This window comes from Thermobia domestica, chromosome 2 (assembly GCF_964235325.1).
Source record: "Thermobia domestica chromosome 2, izTheDome1.hap1.1, whole genome shotgun sequence".
NCBI classification, from domain to species: domain Eukaryota; kingdom Metazoa; phylum Arthropoda; class Insecta; order Zygentoma; family Lepismatidae; genus Thermobia; species Thermobia domestica.
The window spans coordinates 79,786,718-79,813,153 of NC_137455.1; the positions used below are offsets into that span (position 1 = coordinate 79,786,718).

Here is a 26,436-nt window from a genome sequence, read left to right on the forward strand (position 1 = left end):
AGTTGTGATCCAAAAGACATATCATACACACATGAATCTGGATAGAGAGTTAGTCTTTTGGATATAAAGAAAGAAGAAAGAAAGTTTCACCTACGAAGACTGCTAATGAAAAAGCAACTATAGTAAGTCATAAGAAAAGTGGCTCACCTTGTGCCTCTATGATCATTACTTTAATATTTCCTTCTTCTCTGGGAAAGTCTTAAGCACCATTTTTATTACTATCACTGGATCCTTACTTTAAGGAACGATTAATGCAAAGTATTTAGTGACTTCATTTCGATTTTTGATTACCCTTCATAATTGTTCCTGTATTTCCCGTCAATTCTTTTGAATATGTGCCCTACAGCTTCTATAAGTAGCTACATTTAGGTCATGGTTAGGATTTCAATCCAAGACAAATAAAGCACCTTCTTACAATTTCCGCTTGAACAGTTTTTATTACAACATTATTTTTTTTACACTTTCAGGTGTTTACAAATATGAATCCGGAAATTCAAATGTCACTTCCTTCCCCGTCAATTTCTTATAGACTGCTGCAAACGTGTCTACCTGCAAAAGTCAGGAAATAAATAATACATGAAATCCAAAACCAAAATACTTTTAGTTTTTTTCTAAACATTTTCGTACAGATACTTCTTAATATTATAATACAATAGATAGTAATTATCCTCTAATTCTATTAGGTTGGTACAAAAGAAATGTTCGTAAGTACGAAATTTCGAATTTTAAAAATATAATACCTGGTTACAATAGTAGCTGTCTGCAATGACATACTTTTGCCATCGTTCAGCCAACGACTGGAGATTTTCTAGGCATCCAACACTGTTTGCTGCACATGTACAGAGTTTGTAACATTAGACACGTGAATTTTTTTTCTATCTCTGTGTTGTGCTGCTGAGGTGAATTTCCCACCAGACATCAGACATTTTATTTGTGCCAGTCTAATATTTATCAATAATTCAACATACGCATCATGAAATTTTAAAAAATTAATATGCAACTGGATCATGGATCAACTTTCAGTCTTTGTCTTACCATGTCGGTCTGTTCATTTTATTATTTTACCTTAAACCAGCCACACATTTTTCTTTTACAGCAAATGTTCTGCCAATTTAGACCAATTGAGCTGTATCATAATTTACTGGATGGTTATAATTTTGCACACTTCTCCAAAATACAACTGGGCAAATTAACCAACGTGGCCTGCATGGTCTTTCATGCATGAAGAGCATGGGCAGACACGCCAAACACTCTGTAAATATTATTTTATGAGCCCTTACCACAGCTGGAATTCCTTCTATATGTGTACCCGCAGACTGTTTTGTTCAGACGGTAAATGACCCGACGGCATGACATTAGTTCCTTGGATGAGAGGCAAATCACTAGTATGGGACTTGAAATGTTCAAATAAATAATCTACCCACTCAAGTCTCCCTTTAGCAGTTATGAATGCTGGAGCTGTTGCTAGTCGTAGAGAGGTTGAAAAGCAAAGGAAATACAAAACCTCCCAGACAAATTTGTTTTTGTTCTAATTGCCATCGAGACTAGTTGTGCTTGGAGGTCTAGAAGCCTTGATCTTATTAGAGACGCATTTCTATCGTTACTAGAGATGTTCGTTTATGTTTCCTAATTCAACGTATCGTTATTGCTATCCAATGTGGCAACGTATCGTCGGTTCTTGGCAACTTACCACATGGAAAGGAACTAGATGAGGCGTTTCTTCTCAAACATAAAGGTCTCTAATAACGAACACTTATACAACTGAACGACATACTGTACAATTAAGGTCAATTACATCAATGAAACAGAATAGCAGAGAACTTTTGCGAACTCTTCTTGGCAAATTTAATAATAATTTATAAAGTAATTATCATATGTCCTGCTGAGATATAACTTTTCAGTCATACTGTGATATATTAAAAATATAGACTTTCCCTTGATGAGAATTTACGTAAATAGCTGACGCGTTTATATTTGTTCCTATTCATAGTGAGCATGTTAATCTTCATAAGTATTTTTAAAAGAATGCAAAATTAAATTATAACAATGTAACAATAATAAAAAAGAGTTTACTCCCAATTTTGATATTAAATATAAAAAGAATCTACATAATAGCGGTATCTGAACAAAAAGCTTTCCATCAAATTTCTGACGTAGATGTAGTTCTGCCCTGGGAGTGCTTTTAGCTATTCACTTTGACGGTAGAACTTAGGGCAGGGAGTGGACGGGGAATTAAAAAAAAAAAAAAAAAAAAAAAAATGAAAAAACTCTAGAACCAAACGACCAATCTCGATCTAATTTTCAACATAGATTAGGTTCGTGCCTAGGATGGATTTTAACCATTTCACTTTGACGGAACAACGTAGGGCATGGAGAGATATACAAAAATCAATAAATATAAAAATAAAAGTGACCATGTTCGTGAGTAAATAACTCTTGAACCACCCGATCGATCCCAATCAAATTTTCAACATAGATACAGTTCAAACCTGGGAAATTGTTTATTATTTCATTTTGATGGTAGAACTTAGGGGAAGGGAGGAGGATAAGTACATGAAAATGAATAAAACTTAACTCTTGAACCACCCGACCGATACTGATCAAACTTTCAACATAGTTAAGGTTCGGACCTGGGATGTTTTCATTTTACTTTAACGGTAACAATGTAGGGTAGGGGAAGGGGGACACGTAAAAATAAATAAATCAAACTTTCAGCATACATGACATTCGGGCCTGGAATAATTTTTATCGTTTAACTTTGACGATGCAATCGAGAAGGAGATGATCAAATTTTCAACCAACTAACCGATCTTGATCAAATTTTCATCAACCTAGATGAACTTAGAATTTGAGATGGTTTTTGTCATATCACTTTGACGTGTAACTTAAGGGAGGGGGAGACATATTTGAAAATTATCGAAAATAACAGATATTAGTGTCGAATCTATAGTTTTTGTGGTCGCTGAGATGAACAGTGACACTTCTGAATTTGGGGTCGCCGAGATGAACAATGATACTTCCGATGCCATGTCTCGCAACATGGGGAGGGGAGAGGGATATATAAAAATCACCGAAAATGACCAATATCAAAGAGCGCTTTGTAACTCAGCGAAATCGGGGTGTGTCTTAGATTCGAGGACGTCATAAATTCGAGTAACTATCGAGAAATTCTTAAAGATATTATTAACGTGTTATTACAACTACTTTGCTAGAAATAAATAGTTTTAACTTTGTATCATATTCAATCATTCGGACAACAATGATGTCCTGCACAGCGCAGGACTGCGGGTTTGTTGTAATAATTATTTTTGACAAAGTATTTGTAAATTCGAACTACTGTTCACTTATTATTTACTTGTAAAATTAAACCAAATTAACCCATATCCTACACTGGATGGTCCTATGTTCTGATTTTCGCGCAGTGCCAAGGACGCTGGAAGAATCTCGATACACTGACTACGGACACCGTAGAAATATAAAACCACCGAACATAATTGATTTCGACATCACGATCAAACGAAATCGTCTGGCCCTTGACGCATGATTTCTTGGAAGAACTGGTGCCCAGGGTTGGCAAACCCATGTTTTTTATTGAAAGACCAAAAAACTTTTTTTTATTTTCGGTTTAAACTTTTTGTTTGTTTAAATAATTTGCTCTATGTATTATTATTACATATGAACAGAAATAAGTTTGTTTCGCCTTGGTGCTCTTATGCAACAACCGGGTTATGTTGGAAGGGGTCACATAAGCTTAAAGCGGAATCCAAACCGTTTCTCAATTTGAACTCGAAAACGGGACTAATTGGCCACAAATGCGATCAGTCTACCGACTCACTCACGAAGGACTCTTGATAAAAATACGTTGTATTGATCTTTACATACTTGTTAATATAACTGTCAAGAGTAATTTCAGAAGAACAAGAAGATAAACAGTTTCACAAGTGAAACCATTATATAGAATTAAATATGGACAATTTCAAAATACTGCAGAGTACAGAAGAACTAATTTAGTCCAAGTTAGTTTACAACGATTTTTATTAGTCCGAGTTAAAGAAATACGACGACAATTTGCATATCAGTAAGAAAGTGAATAAAGATACGAATTATTTGAGTCTACTTTGGCTCTGATCCATTTATACGCAAATAGATACCAATGATACTTCTGATTTTAAATGCCTCTCGTGGGTTTCTATGACACTTCCCCCCCCCCCAAAAAAAAGTGCGGCATTTCGATGTATTTTATCAATACGAAACACATTATTAAAACGAAACAATATTTAGAATTTTTCTTTGATTGCAATTGCATAATAATAAACTAAAAAAAAAAAAAACTCAAAAACATTCATACAGTAAACAAACAAAAAAAAAAAAAAAAAAAATGCTTTTGTAGTATAATCTCTGAGTAATGAATGGAGAATTTAGCTCTGAATATAATACGGGAGTGGAATGTGATAACCCACAAATGTGTGTTCATCGAGATTTTACGAACACTTACACTTTTAGAAACATTTTTAGTGTTTTTTTACTTAAACCAGTTGGTTTTTTTTTTTGAAGAAAAAAACAAAAAAACAGCCAACCCTGCTGGTGCCAAATACTGAATTAGTTGTATCTGTAGATAACTTTTTACACGCTCTTAAGGACTGTAATCTGAATGCTGGGTCATCCAGTTGGCACGTCAATTGGGACATTTACCCCAGATCCCGAGCTATGTGGGTTTCACGAGGTGTGTTCAAGAAAAGTAAGAATTTACTATTCCTGACTTAATTTCTGAAAATCAAAATAATTAGAGATGATGAATCATCATTTTGTAAGGTATTTTTACAACTGTATATTATTAATTATTGCAAAATGTATTGCTACATTAAAGATAACTGTGATGCATATTCGATTTAACTTTTAATACGGAGATAGTCTGTTGTAAAAATTCATGTGGGTTAGATAAAAATGTGTATATTACTACACTCTAAACCTAGTTATCCTATATTGAATAAAATAGTACAATGCGTATTGAAGGGTTTACGAAAATAAAACTGGAGCGATCGGTTCACTCATTGTCGCACCCAATGCTACTGCGCTAGTTACTGACCTTATATGACTCTTATCCTAATATACAAATAGCTTACCACATTCTCCTCATTATTTCTATCATAGATGCATCTGGGGAACGGTTTTGAACGCTAATAATAATAATGAATACAAAAGGACATCCACGAAGTAACAATGCTTGAATGGACTATGATTTCTATTTGAAATATAATAACAAAGAAATTCATGAAGATAAATTGATGTAGGATTTAATTTTAAAAGGAGACGACGACGAAAAGTTACTTTCTTTTAAGGTTAAGCCCTCTTGGATCAAATAATACAGGGTGATTATAAAAAACAGTAATAGTAGTAATGGTAACTTTTAGGAATCCTTTATAGAATTAAATATTTTCTAGCCCTATCAATGCTATAAACTGTCAACTCAAATTACTATTCAGCTCGGCTTTTTACTTTTCAATGAATAAATGACCTGTATTGCGTTCTTGTGAAACAGTGTTAAGTTTCCAAACTATGGGATATAATATTAAAACCAAAAGTGGTACATCTATAACTTCCATATGCAGTCGAGGAATAAGGATGTTCTTCAGATGCTGAATTCATACGAAAGCATTCACTCCATCTATTACAGTGTTTCATTCAAGAGGATCATAACTGAAACCGGAAGTTGTACAATTCCTATAGCTTTCAGTGTTTCTATAAAAAGGGCGAGACAGAGCTTCTTACGATTTCTTTCGGATCAAAATCGTGTGTGGTTTATATAACAAGAACGAAGTTCGCTACGAATTTTCCAAAATACTATTTTGTTCTAAACGTATCATTGCATTAGCAAAAGGAGAGCCGAATATTTCGAACAGTGAGCTGTGTTCGGAGGCCTTGTTACTATTGTCCTGTACTTCCCTTTCGAACGTATTGTTGCCAAATTTATTTCTTCTAGGGACTTGGAAAAAAATTACGTGTGCAATTATATTTTCGAGGAGTGTACATTCCAGTAACTATATTACCCCCAGAAATACCACTTGGTGTGAAGTTCGTTTGTGTGTTAAAATTTTCCATTCTTTTATTCGATTTTTTTCCCCCTAAAAGCCCTTGACTTTTTACACTATTATATAATGCGTTGAAAGCAAGACTGGTCTACGTCACAAAACAATTATTTGAAGAAAAATAGAATCAGTGTTACATCTCTCATGATTAGAGTATGTGCTGTTAGAATACTTTTCTGTATAGCTTCTCCATTGAGATACACATATCCCACTTTTCCAACAAATAATTCTACATTGTTCTGACCTGTGGGTGCCAAAATCTCAAAATCGTCAAAAATATAACACAGACCACAAAAGTCCAATGTCTCATAGAAGGAGGTTGATTAGACCTTCCTTGCTAAGAGATGTAACCCTTCTTTGCTTTTGCCATCTTTTTAGTCTAAAATCTACTGTTAAAAAAAAAAAAAAAAAAAAAAAAAAAAGTTACTAGTATTTGTGAACCTTGCTTTTTTGAAAAATGTTTTCTTGTGGAAACAGCAAAACTTTTGAGCTGGAATGTGCTCACGATCTGGGCACACTTCAGAACAGTCAATTCACCTTTAGTGGATCCAAATCTACGAGTTTTTCAGTTTACTGATTTTAAAAACGCCTAGAGTGAATTTTTAACTTGATTCATGTAATGCTTTCTGAACATGACTGTTTTAATAGTGAATATTTGTTGACTTCGATAGTGCAGTTTGTATAACGGCTTCTGTACTTCACATTCTGAGTATTCTTCACTGGTCCAACGATTTTCAAGATAAGTGATTACTCCTATTTAATATTACATCTAGCAGTCATTACTACGTAACTGAGGAAGGTCTTTGAAGCTAAGAGTCGGATAAAATTGATAATCCAGACACCTCATGATAAGCTTCATTTATTAATAATGGGCCGGGCCTCTATCTCTACTTTATTCATACTAAATATGGGAACAATTTTATGTCGCCTGCTTCATTTTTGTTTCCATTCTTTCTTTCAACTCAAAGTAAATGACATTAGAATATTTGAAATCCAGAGCCAGAATATGTCACATCCACCAGACCGAAACTGATGTAAGAATGTATTCTCTTAGCTATTAACTATCATGTGTAGTGTCCAATATTACGGAACTACAAATTAGTAATTTACAAACAACGTAATGTACAGCATCCTTGGACTTTACCGCTCAATTACTGTTGTCTCATAGAAGTAGAATCTGTCTTTTCTTTCACTCTATCACTCATATATATTAAGTCAATTATTATATTTATAATCTAACTCGATTGTTGTCCTTCTGACATTGGAAACTGCAAATAATAAATATTTTACAAATGTATAGAATACCATAGGGATTCTTTTCTAAAATTAAATCATTACACGCTTACCTAAGTTCAAAATACTAGATTCATTTCTGCAAATAATTTAATAAATTAAGAGTATATATTTATTTTTGCGTTGGACAACTCTGCTAAAGCCTAAAGAACGCCGCTTACCTTTTTCCATCGTATAATCAATGCTTTGAGGTTCAACAGACTCACATTTCGAGAAAGAGACCAAGAGATCTTTTCTCGTTTACCAATATAAGAATGAGAAACTGATGTGAAAGAATGAATTGGACGATAAGCACCTACCTTGTGTTCTATATTTGTCTGCTGGTTTTTGTCCAAATGAACTTTAATGACTTGAGAACCATCCAGCTTCACCCGAATCCTTTTACCTACTATTTCTGCTGGAAAAACGAGGTCTTCTAAAATTGCATCATACACAGCTGTTAGTGTTCGACTGCAAGGAACAAAAATAAGATCTAATTAGTAGTGGAGTAGTCAAATCCCTATTTAATCATTAATTTTCTTTTAGATAAAAGAGAATATATTACTTACAAAACTGGCAGCACTGAAATTGTAGTAACTACTTTTCGACATGTCTATTACGTAATTCTAATCTAAACTTCGTATAATTGACTAGCAGTTCCTGCTGTCTACTGAATATCTAGAAGCACGCTGACGTCCACTGAAGTTAGATTTTACATTTTACCTCACAAATCGAAAGGAAAGTGCACTTCGTGTTCAGATGTAACCTACTTGTTGGAAATTTATTATTGAGATAAATAAACTTCACCGAGATTAGATAAACGCTAAGCTCCAAAGAAGTTTAATATTGGAATTCAAACAACTCCTAAAGCTTGAGGTGTGTTTTGAGGCTGGTAATTTCGTTATACAATATCCGACCACCTAACATATACATTAAGTTTGCTTAATGTCCATAGCAAATGGTATTGTGTTGATAGTCAAGAGGTTAACGTGCATGTTCTTCGATTTAATAGGCAGCAAATGTCTCATATAGGCTAGTTACTGAAGAGGAACATTAAACTAAATTAATATAAAATTATCTCCAGAAGCAGTCTCATCCGAGGTTTTTGGTGTAATAAGGTAGCAGGTGTCAAATACTGTTATGGAACCAGGATACAAGAGTTCAACTGGCATGGATTTCAACCATTTCAAAATACAAGGATATACAGTAAATTACGCAGCAGTACACCTATCGACAAAGTTATTCATCAAAGGTAAAGCATGCGTCACTCCTCGAGTAAGTCTTTAGCTCCCACCGCAAAATTTAACATCAGGACTGGAGGAAATGAAATAAAAAGAAGCCAATAATGACTCATTGCAAACCAAAGAAATTTGGTTCCAATAAAACTGATTAAAAAAAAAAATTAAGAATTCAAACTCTCAGTATCTTGCTAGTTAGGAAAGCTCTTTATCCCTTCAAATCAAAGTACAAGGGAAATTTAGTTTCTTTCATCATACTACCACTAAAATAAAACACTTATACTAGACTTTACAAAATTATTTCCATTTAAATAGTTTTTCCATTTAAAAACATAGAAAGTTAGAAAGAGCTTAATTCTGCGTATTATTCTGTTCAGCACGCTCAATCGAACAATCATTCTAAAATTAAAGGAAAAAAGACTTACACAACCACTTTGTCAGTAAGAGTACAATCGCTGCTGTAGGATATCACCGACCCCAAGCCCATTTATCGCATTTGAGCAAAATGGAAGAGGCAACGTTAATTTTGAACTTAATTGATCAACCCTCGTATATGAAAGACCCCGAAGCCTTCTCTCATCGCTTTGGTATGTTTTTGTATATGTCTTAGTGTGCTCCAATCCTATGAGCATATATGGTTAAAAAATGCAGACCTTAACCACGTGATCACTGCAGTTGTGGTGATTGTTTCTTTGTGTCTGATTTTCGGGACTCACCTGCCACCCACGCACTGTTATAGTTAAGAGTTGATTGGACAATGATTCTCTCTATATTTGATTTTCCGGACTCTCACCTTTCACCCACGCTGAGCTGTATCTAAAAAAAGCCATAGTTAGCTAAAGGAAAAAAATGAAATCTTTAAGTTTTACGTCCCACGGTTATGCCGGTTAGGCTAAAGGAGACGGTGATGATGAGAGATGAGTGAAATGGTGGAATGAAGAGTGGGAGGTAACGGAAGAACCCCGAGAAAATCCACGAGCACGATGTTTGTCCACCACAAAGTCCACACGGCGCGAGCTGGGATCGAACCAGGGACCCTAAGCACCGGAGGTGAACGCTCTTCCACTGAGCCACCGCGCCCCCCAGTTAGCTAAAGGAATCTCCAGTGGTGTTTCTGCTCGCGTCGACGCACGATCACTGTTGATCGTTGCTCTGTAGGTCGCCCCTGAACATAAGTCGGGCGTGCCGTGTTAAGTTGATTCGCGCCTCTGCGTTGCTCAACGCCAGACTATTGACGTCCGTGCTCTTGAAAAGTGCTTTAAAAAAAATTTATCAAGCAGGCTCCCCAGACGGGTCGAGCAACAAAATTAACAATTAAAAACCAAGTTACGAACGTCATATAAAGGGAGCTCGAAATTAAAGAGCACACTTCATATGCTTGGCGAGTCGGCTATACCTCCCTGCGTTAAGTGACTGTGTGGTATTTGGACTTTCCACGATTGGAACTCTAAAATAGTCACGGTGTGACTGTAAGCAGATCAGCACGAACCAGCCCGAATTACCATTTGCGGAGCCTTTCCTGAACCTTGGTATCCAGCCGGGACTCGACGCCAGGACGACGATTACATTGGACTAATTGACCGGTCGAAGACCACTGAGAGTAGAACTTGGTTCGAATTAATTATTGTTACAAAGCCAGCACGAACTTTTCAAATTAAAATTAAAACCGGCTGTGAACGCCATAAGGTAGAGAACCGTTTGTTTGACATTTTATTGTTCCTTTAAATGTAATATATCATTGCTAAATGTTACTACATGTGTAATACACTTTAAATTAGGTTTTATCATTTGCATGTAAAATTAATCTTTAACTTGTTGTGCATGTCTATGTTTAATTACAGGTACACACTTATATTTTTATTTTACGGTACTTATATCCCCGACCACCGTTTCCCAGCCCCGGGTTTGGCGAGGGTATAGGTATGGATGAATTCGTGGTTTGTCGAGGCACGGCTAGGACAAAAACGAAAGAGAGTAAGATAAAGGGAGTGTGGCATACACCTCACAGTCAATTCTAACAACGACGAAAACCACGATATCAAGGATTTAAAAGTTTTCAGGCAGATATGATTCGCCTAGTGGATAAAACCATTAAAAAGATTCCTACCCCTCAATCAAATAGTTCCTATAAATGTTCTCTATCTGACATATCGCCATGCGATAGTCATACCTAATTTAAAATAAAATATATGATTTACATATCAAATACTTCTATTGCATCGATCAATCCAGGAGGATGATTACAAACAACAATCTAGTCTTACATCTGAGACAGTTGTCTGATTAGTCGAAATGCCCACAATCCTATACACGAAAAATTGAAAATGTTTGGAATTAAAAGTAGGTTAAGTATCTCACGCCACTCACTCACTTTGTAAACTCGAACTAGAGATATCTCAGTTCTGCAGTTTCATTCCAGCTAACATTGTGACCGGTGGAAGTGGGTTAACTGGAGTGGTTGGAAAGATGTCCCACGAGGTGTGAGCCTTAATTCTAGATTTGGCATCTGACTAGACTAGATACTTCGCATTTCAGAGTATATAAAGAAAAGAAGATGATCTAATATCCTGGGTACTTATACATAAGCGACCGGGCTTGAATACTGTGATGAGTGATAGCAGTACGCGAGGCGATGTAGTACGGTTGGGCAACAGACAAGACGTTGGTAGTATAAAAAGGGAGACTTTCTCGATTATTAAAAGGCAAATTGTAAGAGCTCTATTAGTTTGCACCAGCGTACCCCAAAGCAGTGTTTTATCCAGACATGTTGGGGGAAAGAATCTCCCTCCTCCAAGTTCTACAATTCTCCCCCAAAATTGTTTAAGATATAGGTGTGGCATATATGTAACGAATATGATCTTTCCCTAGAGCTTTAGATTCTCCCTCCAAATCGAGAAAACAGAATAAAGCACTGCCCAAAAGTACCAGCGCGAGAGACATACTGAGAGACAACAGGGTCTAAAGTGATGATGGCACACAGAATTCGCTGAAAAGATATTAGCGAAGAGAAATGTAATCAGAAACCAAACTTGAGTAACAGGAATTGTCGAACATCGAAGACAACAGTCACAAAGAACTGTGTTGCTAAGGCAACACATTGCAGAACTCAATTTGCATCTACGAGGGTTGATCCAGAAATAAGGTTCCCATCAATTTTACAAATAGACATCATTGCTTATTCTCAGAGCAATGTACATCGTTCCAAACAAGACACTTTGCTCTATTTTTCGACATAATCGCCATCTATTTCTATGCTTTTTTGTAGACAGCTCTTCAATTTCTGTATCCCAATGTCGTAGAACTCCACCACCAACTCATTGAGGAAGCGTTTCACCTCAACCTTGATTTCATCATTGCTCCGGAATCGTTGGCATACAAGTGTTCCTTTAACTTCGGGAACAAGTGATAATTGCTAGGCGCGAGGTCCGGACTGTACAATGGTACGATCCAGCTAGCGTTGTGATAAACAAACACACTGTGTGTGGTTTTGTTGGAATTCTCTTGCTTCCACCCTCTTTTCTTCAATCTACTATTTCGTTCATCACCATTACAGATACGAATTTTGAATAAAAGGCGAAAAGTTCAAATTTTATACAAATGATTCATTATAGTTCACTGGAAATGATAGAATAAAATTTCATGATAAAGTAGGTCTGCATTTAGACCTAAAATACCAGCAATTTAGCTTCTACATCGACACCTAAAGAACGTTTGCAGTCTTGCAGGGAAACAACACACTCAAGCATATTCAGAGGTACATAATAGTACTATTAAATAAAATTTCATACAGGTATGTTTGTGAATACTGCTTTCCTTATGAGTATTATAAGTGCTGTACTGAACGAAGAATGCTCCACTGTTCTTATGGAAACGATTCATAAGTTATATGCCTCAACAAGTACTATACATATATGTCTATAGTCCAGTGCATTTAGATCAGAAAGAATTTGTTCCGGACTCCTTGAAAATTGCCTCTTAGCATTCTACCTGGTTCAAGAATTAAACCAACCAGATCGATCACATTGGGAAATGAATTCAGAGGGCGAATAAATGAGAAATTAAATATTAAGCTCCAATTGCAGATACATTTACTTACAAACTGAGTAAAGACAAACTTTAGTCCCGATATTATATTGGTCGTACTATCAATCCTAATGCCTGACTCCATAAATAATTCCTTACCTCCTCGGCCTCTTCTGCTTGTTTTTCATTCGTGTCTTCCTGGTTGGCTTAGGAAGAATTTTCCTTTCGGCAACGAAAACTACGTGCTTCCCACTGAATTTCTTTTCCAATTCTCGAACCAATCGGGTCTGGATTTTCTGAAAGGCCTTAAGTTGTGGCACGGGAACATAAATAATAATGCTCTACAAGAAAAAGAAAGAAGAAAAAATGAATATTTATATGTCCTGTTCAAATATTCATAGTCCTAATGACTATCTATACTCGTTTCCATAATAATATGAGTTTGTTCACCTTACTGGTAATCAATAATCTGATATATATATATATATAATTCTCAGAAGCTCTAAGCTCTTGCGAAAGGTACATTACCATACCCTCCAGTCACAAAACTCTTATCTGTCTTATTCTAAGACCCCTATTAAATAAAAGAAATACTGACCAAAGCTTCAACACACACTGTATTTTAAACTAAACAAATTTAAAATGCAGTGTGCGTTGAAGCTTTGGTCAGTGTTTCTTTTATTACAATATCCAATCCAAACACCTTTTAAATAAGTAATATAAAATTCTTCTTGCAATGTTTAACCACAAATCATCATCTTAAATAAGAACTTTTCTTACTTTTAGATATTGGAAGAAACAACTGAAAGTAAAATATTTCAAAATATAACGATATCTAACGGTGAAGCGTGTTCATGCCAGCTTCGCAAGTCTTCATTTGGGCAGATTTCGAAAGACCTTATCATTGTTGTAGTTTACCCTCCTCCAGCTTCAATCCAGGGAAATGACGTTCCATATTTCTTTCACATGGTGGAACATCTATTTAAAGTGTTATACTCGGACATGACACTGTCCAATCGAATCCTAGACATGATAAAAAATGGAGGAAGAGAAGTGACGTTTGTGTAAGCCAGGAATAGGAAATCGCGTTGAAAACATGATGCACGTGCGGGAGAGCATTGTACTGTTTTCCTAGTAACGCAGTATCGGCAACAGATCTGCTTGTATGGTGCTCTGGATTACGCTGTAATGATCAGTTTCCTGCATGAACAGAGGTGAACAATAATTTTATGGCTCCCACCACAACGACTGATACCAGGCATTAGTCCTGTATGTGATTGCTGTATACACTATGGATTGTGCCGCTCACCTTCCCGATCCCACACAGAACTAGTTCTTTTCAGTAAATAATCCTATGCCATAGATCTTCTCAACTGATCCTTGCTTGACATTTTGAGGCTGGCTGCATGCTGGCAACGCATGAAGGAATATTCGGATAACAGTGTCCGTTATGATACTCCTACATCCAGCAAACGGTTGTAGATGATTCGAACACCCTAGGTGCGACATTAATTATTATGCGTTTGTCTATATGTGTCTCCATATCCCTCTGTTGTCCAACATAATAGCAGCCGTCCATTCGCACCTTTCTCAAAATCAATAGTGCATAAACAAGGACTTCCCGTTGTGCTATTCCACGTGAACAACTACAAGCCTCCCAAAGGCTCATGATAGCCCTTGCTCAAACTTAGCTGAACGAATTGAAATCTTCTAGACAGTACTGATTCTTTCCAATGTTCACAACCAACGAAGGGAACACACAACCACTTGTCTGACACGTTTTCAACTACTGCTACGAGCTGTTTTCAGGACCAACACTAACTTCCTACTATATCTACAGCGCAGATCTGTTCATCGCATATAGCCCCTGTCAGTAATCCATTTAAAAGGAAGCAATGCTATCTGTCAACTGGCTGTGCAAATTTTTAGGTACGTGATGAAGCTTCAAAATCTTCCAAAATTCAACGTCGAACTTATATATTAATGGTTTAAACGCTTTGGTGAAGTCATGAATTCATCGAGATGATCCAAGGCAGATGAATGTGAAGTCCCACTTCAATATACTGTATATAATGGCATTTCACATTCTCACCTGGTTGAGTGATTACTAATATCTGGATCTTGTATAAATTTACTTCCAATGATTCACGCCCCATTAATTGCTCCAAGATGGTCCAATGCTGAAGATTCTGGTGTGCAACTAGGTTATGGACTACGAAGAAGACATTAAAATATGTCGAAATGAAGATATTTAATTTATCCAATACGTATCCTATAGTAGCCAAAACTCAACCATGAAATGACAAGTTATCTTTCAAATATTTTAAGCCAAATAAAACATACAAGGTTAACAGAACGGTTCTGCCTGTTAATAATAGTCATCAGCCGCTGAAGACTCCTGCAGAACGTGCTAATTCTTTCTTGTTTTTCATGTCTATTTCATGCTTCTATTAACCCAAAGTATTTTATTTATTTATTTATTTTTTTTTTTTACTAGTATATTCTGCGCATAGCATACAACTGTTTATGTAGTTACTCATAAGCTTATCTCCCTAGTCAACGCGACTCGAAAAAGTCTACGTAAAAGTGTACGATTTTTTTTTCTTAATATATATATATAGAGAAGAGGAGTAGAGTAAGTGAACAACCCATATCTCACAAATTAACAATAATGTCCTATGATTAGCATTTCAATATAGCGATTAGCATTCCCTTTGTATACTCATCTCTTCTCTTATTAATTTCATCTGAAACGAAATTAACAACGAATGTTAAATTACCTCGTTAGTTCAAGAGACAAAAGAAAAACGTACCATATTACAAATCTGTAACTAAAAATGCAGACAGTTATCAGGAACTTACTTTCTTTCCGTTCAGTTCAACTTCCCTCGCCTTGGTTATGTGAAGTTCGCGTAGCTGGGCCTTCAGATCGCTGTTCATCTCAAGCTCAAGCAGCGCCTGTGATATGGAGCTCTCGAAATCATCTGGCTCCACTCCGCCGCTTTTGATTATTTTAGCATTTGACGTGAACATCTGCAACAAAACAGCAATTTTATATTCAATATATGAAAATAGCACCAGATTGTGAAAGTGTCACTGGACAGGTGATCGAACACCACCCTTACGCAAGGAAACACAAACTTTGATGTGATTTACTGGATGGATAAAATTTCCACTAACTTAACTGAGATGAGGCATGACTTATTTTTATAAATAATAACTTTTAATTATATTTAATTGTTCTTTATAAGCAGGATAGTATTTGTTGGAATACGGATCTTAATACTTAAATATGCTTTAGGGTGAGATCTTCTAAAGAACTCTTACCTTGCACCACGAACTCAGTTCTTGTTTAGAGCTCCTCCGTGGCTAAGCGGTTAGCGTACGCGTCTTTGGCGGGAGAGAGCCGGGTTCAATTCCCGGCGGGAGCTCATGTGGTTTGGATTCCACGTTAATCCAAATAGGAAAAGAATCATAAATGCGAAAATTAGAATGAGTAAAATAAAATATTGCTAAATTGACAAAAAAGTTTTATTTTCGTATTATTGTTATTTACTGCTCTTTTGACATGAAATTAGCCACATACGTCTTTGCCGATTATACACATACTAACATTATAAGAAATGCCGGGCGAATTCGTTATCAAATTATATTCCTACAACATATTTATAGACATGCGACAATAATTTTGGACATGACTGTACATCAGATAGTAAGAGAAGTTAGGCGTGAGAAACACATGGTAAACAAGTATTACGTTTTAAGTCGAATACAATACTTACTGGTATTGCCGAATGCATATGCTGCAACATTACTTCTTCAAACAAATGCTCTTTCTCTTTCTCTCTCTCTCTCTCTCTCTCTCTCACACACACACACACACACACACACACACACACACACACACACACACACACACACAAAAAAAAAGCAAAACTTTTTCTTTTTTATTAATATCATTGGATGAAACTGCTATAACAGTCGCTATTTGTTTTTTATCTACTTATATTCCTCCACGTACTACTATAGAAAAAATTTAAAGTAATCTCAGTTTGCCACCAAAGCAAAACTGACAACAGCTTTCAGCATACAAGATCTTGCCAGATGTCAAGTGTCTTTTTAAGACGCCAGCTGGGCCTCCTCAGTTGAGGGAGTTTTCCTCATAACCGAGTACCATCAACAGCCACGAGAAGTAACTGAGAAACTCATACATAATTTCCTTCAACATGAACAAGTTAACAAGACAAACTACTAAAAAGTTACTGTCGCGAATTAGGTATTCAACTGAACAAAGCACTCCCACAAAACAGAACAAGCAAGTGAAACTGCAGACTTGGATAGCTCCATAACCGAGTATATTGCTTTTGTCCAGGGTTGGCAGAAACCATGCTTTTTATTGAAAAAACAAAAAAGGTTTTTTGGTTTAAATAATTTGCTCTATGCATTTATATCACATACGGACAGAAATAATCTTGTTTCGCCTTGGTATTAGTATGCAACAACCGGGTTATGCTGGAAGAGGTTACATAAGCTTAAAGCGGAATCCAAACAGCTTCTCGGCTTACATCCAAGAGAAATTGTCTTCCATTTGAACTCGAAACCGGGACTAATTGACCACAAATGCGATACGTCTGCCGACTCACGCACGAAGGACTCCTGATAAAAATACGTTGACTGATCCTTACATATTTCTTAATATAATCGTCAAGAGTCATTAGGACAGAAGGTCAAAAAGATAAATAACTGCACAAGTGGAACCATTATACAAGATTACATATGGACAATTTCAAAGTACTACAAAGTACAGAAGAACTAATTTTGTCCAAGTCAGTTCACTACGACTTTTATTAGTCCAAGTTAAAGAAACATAACGACTTACTTTGCATATCAGTAAGAGAAGCGAATAAAGATACGAATTACTTTGCATATCAGTAAGAAAAGTGAATAAAGATGCGAATTATTTGAGTCTACTTTGGCTCTGACCCATTTATACATAAAGAGTTACCAAAGATTATTATTTCAATAATTGCTTCTCGTGGGGTTTGTATGACCCCCTCCCCCCAAAAATACAGCATTTCAATGTATCTTATCAATAGTAAACATTACTAAAACGAAACAATGTTTAGAATTTTCCTTTGGTTGCATAACAATAAAAAACTATACAAAAATCACAAAAGAAACATCCATAGTTAGATAAAAAAAAGTTGCTTTTGCAATAAAGCTCTTTGAGTAAACAATGGGGAATTTAGGTTTGAATATAGTACGAATAATATATGGAAGTGAAACATGATAACCTACAAATGTGTGTTCATCAAGATTTTACGAACAGTTACACTTTTACGTAGATTCTTCGCTTTTTGGTTTAAACTTTTTTTTACAGCTGGTTTAAACCAGCCAACCCTGCTCTTGTCTAAATTGTGATAAAGGTAGAAAACAACGAACCCTGCGGAACTTCTAACACGCTTCGCTCGCTCAACTATATTTTCTGAAGTAACACTGGAGATCTTATATATGAAGATTGGGGGAGAAACTAAATATCAGGCGCACACGTTGATGATAAACAGACTAAATAATATTATTAGAATAAATGACCAAATATGTTCAACAATTTGAAAATAACGTCACCGAACTACTTTCATTAACAACCCGCCTCAGAATGCCAACTAATGAACTACACCCGAACATACGGTACTTAATGTAAAGTAGGAGATATATGTTCCACAGATGTGAGCTGAAAGATCTTAGATTAAAGTAGTTCTGGCTCACACGCGGAACATAACCTGCCCTTTGTGCCACAGAGCAGGTCCAGTATTTTCACGGTGAAAAACTTAAAATGTTAACATTTAGGAAGAAATTCCTCAGTGCACATTCACTTTAAGAGGACCTTATAATTTCGCGTCTAAATACCGCATCTAGAAATATAAACTTTGTGTAATAATAATGAAAACTTGTCTTAGGCGGCCAATAAAAAAAGCACGAATGCTTCCTGAGTCAGAATAGGGGCGTAGCATGAGTGTGTCCGTAGAGAGCAGGCGTGTCAGTGACTGTGTGTACTCGCGTAAACGTAATGTCACTTAAAAAAAAAAAAAAAAAAACTAAGGTAGATACATTCTCTATCAACATTGTGTCCTCGAAAAAAGTATTTTTCACTGCCGACTTTTGCGAATGACATTTCACACCAACACGATGGTCTCATTTAAAAATGTAACTAGTCCTCCACTTCTTTATTTTCGATGCATTCCTACCGGTGCCATACCTTCTGCTCAATATCAATAACTTTCTCCATCAACATAGGTTGTTATAAAACTCACAATCGAAAAGTCACATCCGCCATGCAACTACCATCTTTGAATGCTCGGAATTAATTTCATTACACCAAATTTTTTTCTAAAAGTAACACCACGCATCTCCTGACATTTGCTAGCATGAATTTAATCAAAAATAACCAATTCCATTTATCTCTCCCGTAAAATTTACATATTTTTCACATTTGTGGACCTACTCCCCGGCACTTAACTCCAAAGTCCTAAAGTAGAAGTCACAAAATACTTGAGACAACACTGACCCTTACCTGTATGAAATGTTTACTAAAGGTCAAGATCATTAACTCCTATAACTACTTATAACTGACTGATTTAACTTCACTTTCAGTAGGCTATATGAAACGTGGATCTACAGCTTAATGTAAAATTTGAATCACCTGAGCCTCTGCCGGGAATCCAACCCGTGTCTCCGATGACAGGCGGAATCGCTAATTGCTCAGCAACAAGGACTACTTGCAATTGTAAACATCGTAACTATTTTTGAAATGACAACATTCCGCGAAAACCATGCTAAGAAAGTAGATTCCCAGATGAGTGTGTGTTTTCCACATAAATGTTTTATATGACGTATGGACATATCAATTTGCAAACTTTCGGGGATGGGGGCACATAAATAAAACTAAATTATAAGGCAAGGAACCTTATTTTATGCTACCCCATTCTCTGAGAACACAGTTATATTCATAAAACAATGAGTTTTCTTAGCAGGAAACGCACTCACAGCCTTACAAAGGGAGAAGCTGCATTAATGGGTGAAGACTGATTTTAGAACTCAGTACAAAGTGTATGCACATATAACAAAAAAAGTTACAATGTATAACGCGCGAATTAAATTAAAAACTAAAACCAAGTCATGCTAGGTGGGTACTAAAAAGCATGAATGCTACCAGTCAGGACAGGAACGCTGTAGGGGAACCGTGCGTACGTGAGGCAGCAGGTGTGTTAGCGAAGGTAGCTACACGCATAAACGATAGTGAGAAAAGCACTTTATATCGCATAAAACACATGCCTTGCGACACTTTACTGTGATCAATTTCTACACTGCCTTCACATAACACTTTACATCATCATGGACTGCTGATGGACCACACTTTGGATTTCTTATCTCTACTTGCGGTAATTCAAATTGTTGTTTTATTTTTCTTTTATATATAACACATCAGTCAGCTCCACTATACCTTAACACGGTTTTCGAACGCTGCCAGTCGTTACTTCCGACTGCTCACTGCAAGAAGGCGGACGCCTTTGGGATACTTCGATTTTTAGGAATAATGACTCAACACTGCCTATTATCCCTTCCATGCGTTTTTATGTGGCTACAAATGCAGACTTCGTATTGGCTCATGTTTAGCGAAAGGGGTCTAGAAGCACGTAAAAAATAAAATACAAAGTTGACAGGAGAAATGGATGATGCAAGGGGTTAAGTTCCAAAGTTAGACGTCCGTTTCCAAGAAAATTTATAAAATTTACTGGGAAAATATGGATAATCCGATCGTTTGTGTGCTTGATAATACACAAGGATGTCGAGAAATCTGTTTGTTATATAGGCCAATAAGCGGTTATAAATATGGGACTATTCGGCCTACGGAGGAAACTACTTCGCGCAAGGTAACGGAATAGTTGCATTGTGGGAAAGAAATGAGCATATATATTATCAACATGGCGGGTAGTAAGTCCAAGGGTACCTCTGTTCTAGATCCTAACCTAATAACCTAACCTTTCCCTCGCCACGAAAGGAAGCCTAAAGTCAGTTAAGAACGTAGAAATTCAAAATTATAAATTTTAATAGCTTTTGTTAAGATGTTGATAGAAAACTATCGAACGTCAAACTTCGGAATAAATGCCGATGCAAATACTTAGACTTAACACAACGTAACCAAATCTAACCTAACCTAATATTAGCAGAAACGGATATAGTATACATGAAGCTGCATCAGTTCCCGAAGGAGCAAGACGCTCATACTTTTAGGGATTATTCATTGAGTATGTACGAACTTACAAAGGGGGTAACAAAGCGACTTTTATTTACTTATCCACTGATACGAAAATAAAAAAAGAACGTACGTGTACTTTATATCTGCATGTGTAATGCCCTTGTACTTTATCTATGACTATGTGTGTGTGGGGGGGGGGGAATTAACGCATATCGCATGTCTTGTGCACATGGATACATCTTACTATTGCACTACGTAGAAAATTTACGGTATTTCATGTAGAAGTAATAATAGAACACAGAAGAAACGCAGATCAGGGGTTTCTCATGTATACTATTACCGCAGAAACAATTGAAATCCTATCATTTTTTGAAAATTACTCTGGGCCCCTACACTAACAAACTAACCAAACATAATATGCCCAGAAATTACCGAAATCGTAACATTTATTAGAAAAAACTGCTTGGTCCCCTTCTGCTTAACATACTCCCTTCGTATTTGGTATTCTCGCGTTTTTCATATGCTACAGGTAAGATTCAGCTATATTTGGATTTCTTATATGCTCCTCTTTCGAAATTCTAGCCTAATTCATGTCTCTATAAACTGGGATAGCACCTCTTATTTAAAACAAGAATAAGTGTAAACTTTATAATACACGCACCAGCTGCGTATCGATAAGTAGGACCGCTTTAAAAGGATGTAATAGTGTAGGGTATGGTAGAAGTAGGAACGGGTTAGCTTAAGGTTACGGAAGTTTTGATCCATTTTCATAAAAATAATAATGTGTAATTTTTTGTGTTAGTGAGTATACCGAGTATATCAGCTGGAGCCGGCATTGTAAAGTTAACCCCAAGATAACTTATGTAAAATAATTTTCGAAAGTGGACAATACTTCGTAAAACTGCACGAAATCTACTATATACACTATGGCTATCTTAAATTCAGTACTCTACTTCAAATTTATTTGCTATCTTCTACATAGTATTAACCTTTTAAATGTACTGCTTTACAGTTACCTTAACACTATCAATCACGCGATTCACTAAAGTATGGTTTATATATATGAGGAACTTACTTCTTACAAAAATTACACGAACCTCCGAAACGGCACCAGATCGACAAAGCTGTCTTATTGGTATCCACTTTAATCTTATGCATCCGTAAATCCATTTCTAATTTTCACAAATAAAGTGATTTATAAATATAGCACAATTAGATACAAAACAACTGCAGCGATCATAATGCTTACCTTTTAACGCTAAAGGTTTAAGTTTTCACTATATTTTATCACATGCACTATGAAAACAAACCACTCACACGGCCGACATGGGAACAAAAGACAATCGTATTGGACATCCACTTCCGGTACGTAATACATTCAGCGTGTTCAGCACATCATAACACTCGGGCACTTTCCGTAACAATATGTGTCAATGCAACGCGAAATTTGCTATTTCCTTGCGATAACCTGCATAAAGTCCTACTAAATATCGTGTCTTCGCAACTTTGCTATTACAGCGCAACGCAAAAGTTTCTTCCTCTTGGTTTGTGCGTGTTTACGATTTTAATTTACGTGGAATTAATATACAAAATTTTGCCGCATCTTAAATGTTTGTGATTTTGTGGAAACCGCCAATCATATGGTGCATCATAACCATTTTGGGTGCAAGTCAATTAGGCACACCACTCGAAATAATTGTTGCAAAATTATAATTCTTTCACTATTTTTCTTATTGTCCTCCAAGAGATTTGCACTGGGTGACAGGACAATACCCAACTTAGCTTAAAAGTTCAAGGGCACAACTGAAAGTAACTGTTGCAAAAATTACGATTCTTTTACATTCGCGTATAAATACAGCGTCCAGAATTATACTATGAAAACTACAGTGCAAAAAACGCAAACCAATTTGTTGTAAGTAACCCTCAAAAGCACGATGGACAAACACCGTGCTCGTGGATTTTCTCGGGGTTCTCCCGTTTCCTCCCACTTTCTTCATTCCACCATTTCACTCATCTCTCATCATCACCGTCTCCTTTAGCCTAACCGGCATAATCGTGGGAAGTAAAACTTAAAGATTTCATTTCACTTTCATTTTCAAAAGCACGAGTACTTTCAAACAGTCAGACCAGGGCGAAACTAGGAAGTCTGCGCACGGGTGCGTGCAAGAGAAGCAGGAGCGTCAGCAACGATGTGTAAGGCGTAAGCGAAGATAATGGAACCACATGTGTTTTCACAGTGATACGAGCTCCTATAGTGCTTGTAATTGTTTCACACTAGTAACGCTACACATGTAAACATAAAATAGAGCTTTTGTACACTTGTAGAAATACTCTGCCGACAGAAGATAATATTTAATACAGTTATCTCCCATATACACTCACTTATTTCAACTGTTGTAAGGAACTTGCAATAATTATCATTAGTAATCCTACACATGTATTTATAAACATAAACTACAACTTCCAACTTACTATATAATTCTGTTGTCTGCAGAAATATATTCCTTATAAACTTCCATGAAGAATATTGAACTTTACCTGTAGATTTTTCCGGAATATAGTATGTCTAAACTTGACCAGCATCCAATTTTGTCTAGGGCAGAATTTATGTAAAAAGGATTATTAACATCGTGAGGAAGGGGGAAAATGGAAATAAATTTAGTGATGAAGAAGTTGAACTGTTATTAAATGGTATTGAACTTTATAAGGAAATTTTGTTGTGGACTTTCTCATCCAGAATTACCTGCACCAAAATACGAAAAATGGGAAATTACCAGAGGGCAAGCACAATTTAAAAACTATCGTTGTATTTTATAAAACATTCTTTGGTAAAAAAAAAAAATGATGTGGATCGTTCCATTATGATTAATAAATGCATAGTCCTCCCCGCTGATCTAATGGCTAGCGCATGTTACTTTGGATTGGTGTACGTGGTCTCGGTTTCGATTTCCGGTTGGAGAACACAATAAATTAGTATCATTCTCATTTTTCGTTTGTACCAACTAGCTTTAAGGGCATACCGTTCTACGTTAAACTAAGAGAATTAATTTCACTTCAACAAATGACAAGATTTATGTTACTCCGTATACCGTTATTCAGTGATACCAGACATTCTCCTCATAAGGTTCTCTTTTTCTGTCACCTTGTATTTTATATACTCTTCGCTAAATTGCATTTTCTTTTTATATATTTTATTAATAAATCAGGAGGATTTTCGTTCTTATACTTTAATTAAAGTAAAAGAAAACTTACATGAAGCTTTTATAAATACAAATAAAGAGGTAAATTTCATCTATACCGAAATGAGAGGAGGGCTTAACGTACTCATATTAGCTGTGATATTTTTAAACATATGTGCTGTTACTACAGAATTATGAGTATGTTCGTATATTATAAGACACATTACGTGTTAGTATGCATGTTGAGTGTATCAGACTGAATTTATCTTATAGCTTGAGTTGAATATTACACGTTGGTAATTTTTACTTAATACTTACTATGGAAATTTTCTTTCATACGTTTATATTTTTGAACACATAAGCAGTGGTGCTATTCAGCCGGCTCGCTCCGGTTCGCTAGCACGGATTGTTAAAATATTTCGAGTTTGCAGAACCGTTTGTTATAACCAGATATAAACACACACACGCATGACCTAACCAAGAGTAAAAGAAAGATGCCAAACAAATTAGTGAAAACACCACTGTATTTTTCCCGCTCGCTTGTATTGTTGTGAAAACAAGTAACTTTAAATTGTTTCAATTCAATGGAGAGACACACTGAGAAAAAAATGTATGTGGCGTACGTAAAATTGTATATGTTACATTTGTAAATCCTGTAGTTTTTGGACTTAACGTACAGGAAACGTATAACTGAAAACCCATGTTTTATAATACTTTCTGTATAAGTGTTCCATCTGTACGCACTTTGCGTATGAAACAATATAGGCGGTCAGGATCTCAGATACAAATGGACGTATATAACATATAGCTGACGAAGGTAACATGTATGTAATTTAAGGAAGACTGTTAGATATCGGACATCCTGCAACGAGATGATGTAATATCTAAGGCCAGTGCCTATGTAGCATACGGATAGCGTATTCTCCGTACTGATATCTATGGTAAGGAAGAGAATTCCGTTTATTTTTACAATATACCGCTGTTCGGCAAACGGATTTTTCTCAGTGCATAAATTTGAATATTAATTCCGGAATTTTCTCCGGGATACTGGGATCTGCGAGTGTAACAAATGTGATACGTATCTAAGAGGTTGTCCACATATTACGATTTGTATCGTCGACACTGGGAAACTTCAAATACATGAAGCATCCACAAGAAAGAGGTCAATTCTCCAGATCCAGTTTTACCTGCACCTTGCTGTAGCACTTCCTTCTTGCTAATCATCGGTGACCTAAGAGGTTGGGTGCGATCTCCTTGGAAAACCCAGTACAGTATTTCGAAGAATTAAAACTGGCTAATTAAACAATCTTATGGGGTTAAAATAATATTATGGTACTACCATTTTCTAATACTTTGATTTGTTGGCGAAGAAACTACCGGTTTATTAGAATACAAGCATTTTGTAATGAAAAATTTTATCATTAAATTTTTTTCTGGTGATAACTCCCAAAATAAACAAAACTGATGAAAAAACAAAAATCAAGAAGCGTTACGTACCAAAGGGGGAGCGGTTCAGCCTTGCATTACGAAGTGTGACAAGGGTTAAACGAGAGGATAAAATTGCTCAGAAGCAGACTTACGTAATATGTGAACAGCCCTTAATGCTTATTACGTGTGCTACCTATCTGCAAAACGTTTTTGAATGACTCTAATGTCTTCATTAGTTCTCGAGCTATCTACCTTCGAAGCAATGGTTACAAAATAAAGTGGTCTTTTCACAGATATCTCGATACAGAGTTTATACATAGCGAGGTATTATAACGATATGGATAGACATAAACTTTTAAATCAACCCTCGTATTTCTCACCGCCAATTCTTAGAAGTAAAACACAACCAGCTAACATTTGAAGGAGAACGAAGTTCAGGAATTTTGTTACCCAAAAGGTGCCTCACTTTTCCAGACAGCCTTGCTTCCTCCCGTCAGACCAAATTAGGTGAGGAATTTTGCTACTCTCATGCTGAACGCCCACGCAGAATAGACTCATGCAGTGACGACAGATCCTATGTGAAAATTCAACTTTGTACATAACCATTGATTTCATATTTTATTGGGATGATCAGCGTCTTCAATATGATTTTAATTACTTTATGGATTATCCATTATGTATTATGAGTAAAACAATGAAGCAAAAACTTAATGTTCTATGTGGGCTATATTTCAGTTTGGTAGTGTATTCTTACGCTGCTCAACTGGCAACTATGTGACGCATCAAGAGGGGCGTCAGAGTGTGTTTATATCCTTCATGTGAGTTCGGCGTATAAAGCATACGCTCTCAACAAAACCATCGAAGTGCATAGGATTTTGGTGTTTAAATTATAAAACAAAATCCAAAATGGTTTCTAGCATCGTAATGTTGAAATGGAACTAGAGAAATCGCAA

The 26,436-nt window shown here is 36.1% G+C and overlaps 1 protein-coding gene across 2 annotated transcripts; it reads right to left on the bottom strand.

The window, feature by feature from the left end:
• Nucleotides 1-408: 408 nt before the first annotated feature.
• On the bottom strand, nt 409-22,285 carry RpS7 (ribosomal protein S7). Of its 2 annotated transcripts, none has more exons than XM_081742842.1 (5): nt 22,126-22,285; nt 15,482-15,652; nt 12,779-12,960; nt 7,675-7,829; nt 409-545 (listed from the first exon to the last, which is right to left on the bottom strand). In XM_081742842.1, the coding sequence occupies exons 2-5, from the start codon at nt 15,650-15,652 to the stop codon at nt 472-474; spliced, it is 582 nt and encodes a 193-aa protein (XP_081598968.1). In that variant the 5' UTR covers nt 22,126-22,285; the 3' UTR covers nt 409-471. The 2 variants fall into 2 exon arrangements, with proteins under 2 accessions (XP_081598968.1, XP_081598979.1); XM_081742853.1 differs by lacking the exon at nt 22,126-22,285 and adding an exon at nt 21,952-21,976.
• Between the last annotated feature and the right edge of the window lie 4,151 nt (nt 22,286-26,436).